The 1,324-nt window shown below is 62.7% G+C and overlaps 1 protein-coding gene across 1 annotated transcript in view; it reads left to right on the plus strand.

Annotated features, from left to right (window-relative positions):
* LOC108641132 (regulating synaptic membrane exocytosis protein 3) overlaps positions 1-1,324 on the plus strand; it is a 7,095-nt gene that overhangs the window by 4,167 nt on the left and 1,604 nt on the right. Inside the window, 1 exon segment of the mRNA XM_029963007.1 lies at positions 1,190-1,324. This exon segment is cut by the window's right edge and continues 9 nt beyond it. Coding sequence (XP_029818867.1) covers positions 1,190-1,324 — 135 coding nt within the window.

The following is a 1,324-nucleotide window of genomic DNA, read 5'->3' on the forward strand; positions in this document are numbered from 1 at the left end:
GAGGTCAAGGCAGTGGTCTGGGACGGTGCCAGCACTTGAGCTTGGCAGGTCTCAGCAGAGAGGGGATGTCTGGGGTGCAGGGGGGAGATGGTTGAAGTGCAAGGGGGGGTGTCTGGGGCCCAGGGGGGTACCTGGGGTGCTGGGGGGAGCTCTGCCCGTGCTGGGGGTCCTGGCCTGAGTGTCCCCCTCCCCAGTTACACCCAGCCCTGGCTATGGGCAGAGAGGGAGCTTGGAGAAAGGACTTGTCAAACGCCCTGGCTCTGGGAAATATTGAAATGGCTTAAAATAGCTGTTTGAGGGGCGGGGGAAGCACAAAGCTCATTTTAGTGCAGGCTTTTCCTCTAGTTACTGCTTCTTTATCCTGCTGCTTGTTGGCATCCCATGATCTGGGAAATGCTCTGTAAGTTAATGCAGAGCCCTCCAGCCATCCGAAGTGGGTTTAATTATCCCCAAAAGCCAAGCAAAAAGTGTGGGGGCCACGGAACGGGGGATGGCAGGACGGGACCCTCGGGCTGCCAGTGCCCGGGGGGAGCTGCCAGGACCAGGCAAACCCTTCCATGGGGACAGCCCGGAGTCAGCAGGACAAACCTGGCTCCTCCAGAGCCGTGCCAGCACACACATGGTCACACAGCAGGAGCCAGGGGCAATGCCAGGGGTGGCTGCTCGTGCCACCCTCCTCCTCCTGCCATCTGCCACCGCCTGGGACACGGGGAGTGTGGAGAAAGGGGGACATTGAGGTCAGTCAGGGCTGTGCCCACTTGTGGCACTGGGGGTTCCTGCCCCCTCTGGCACTGGGACATGGGCACATGGGGATTTTGGAGGTCAAGGCAGTGGTCTGGGACGGTGCCAGCACTTGAGCTTGGCAGGTCTCAGCAGAGAGGGGATGTCTGGGGTGCAGGGGGGAGATGGTTGAGGTGCAAGGGGGGGTGTCTGAGGCCCAGGGGGGTACCTGGGGTGCAGGGGGTGTTCTCAGCCATACAAAGCCCTGGTGATGTCGGTGCTGAGGGCTGTGGGAGATGGATTTGGGACACGGGGTCACGGGCAGCCCGTGGCTCTCCAGCACCAGGACGTGTGGGGGTCCTGTGGGAACTCGTGCCCAGGGAAAGGCACAGAACTCCCCGTGGGTGATGTGCAGAAGGAAGGCAGGGAGGGGCAGGTGCCAGGGCTCACCTCCTGCCTCCCCTTCCAGAGGGGGGCCCCAAAAAGCTGCGCAGCACCATCCGGAGGAGCACCGAGACCGGCATCGCCGTGGAGATGAGGACCAGGGTGACCCGGCAGGGCAGCCGGGAATCCACCGACGGCAGCACCAACAGCAACAGCTCCG

This window comes from Manacus vitellinus, unplaced genomic scaffold (genome assembly GCF_001715985.3).
Source record: "Manacus vitellinus isolate BGI_N305 unplaced genomic scaffold, ASM171598v3 scaffold_52_pilon, whole genome shotgun sequence".
In the NCBI taxonomy this organism is placed as follows: domain Eukaryota; kingdom Metazoa; phylum Chordata; class Aves; order Passeriformes; family Pipridae; genus Manacus; species Manacus vitellinus.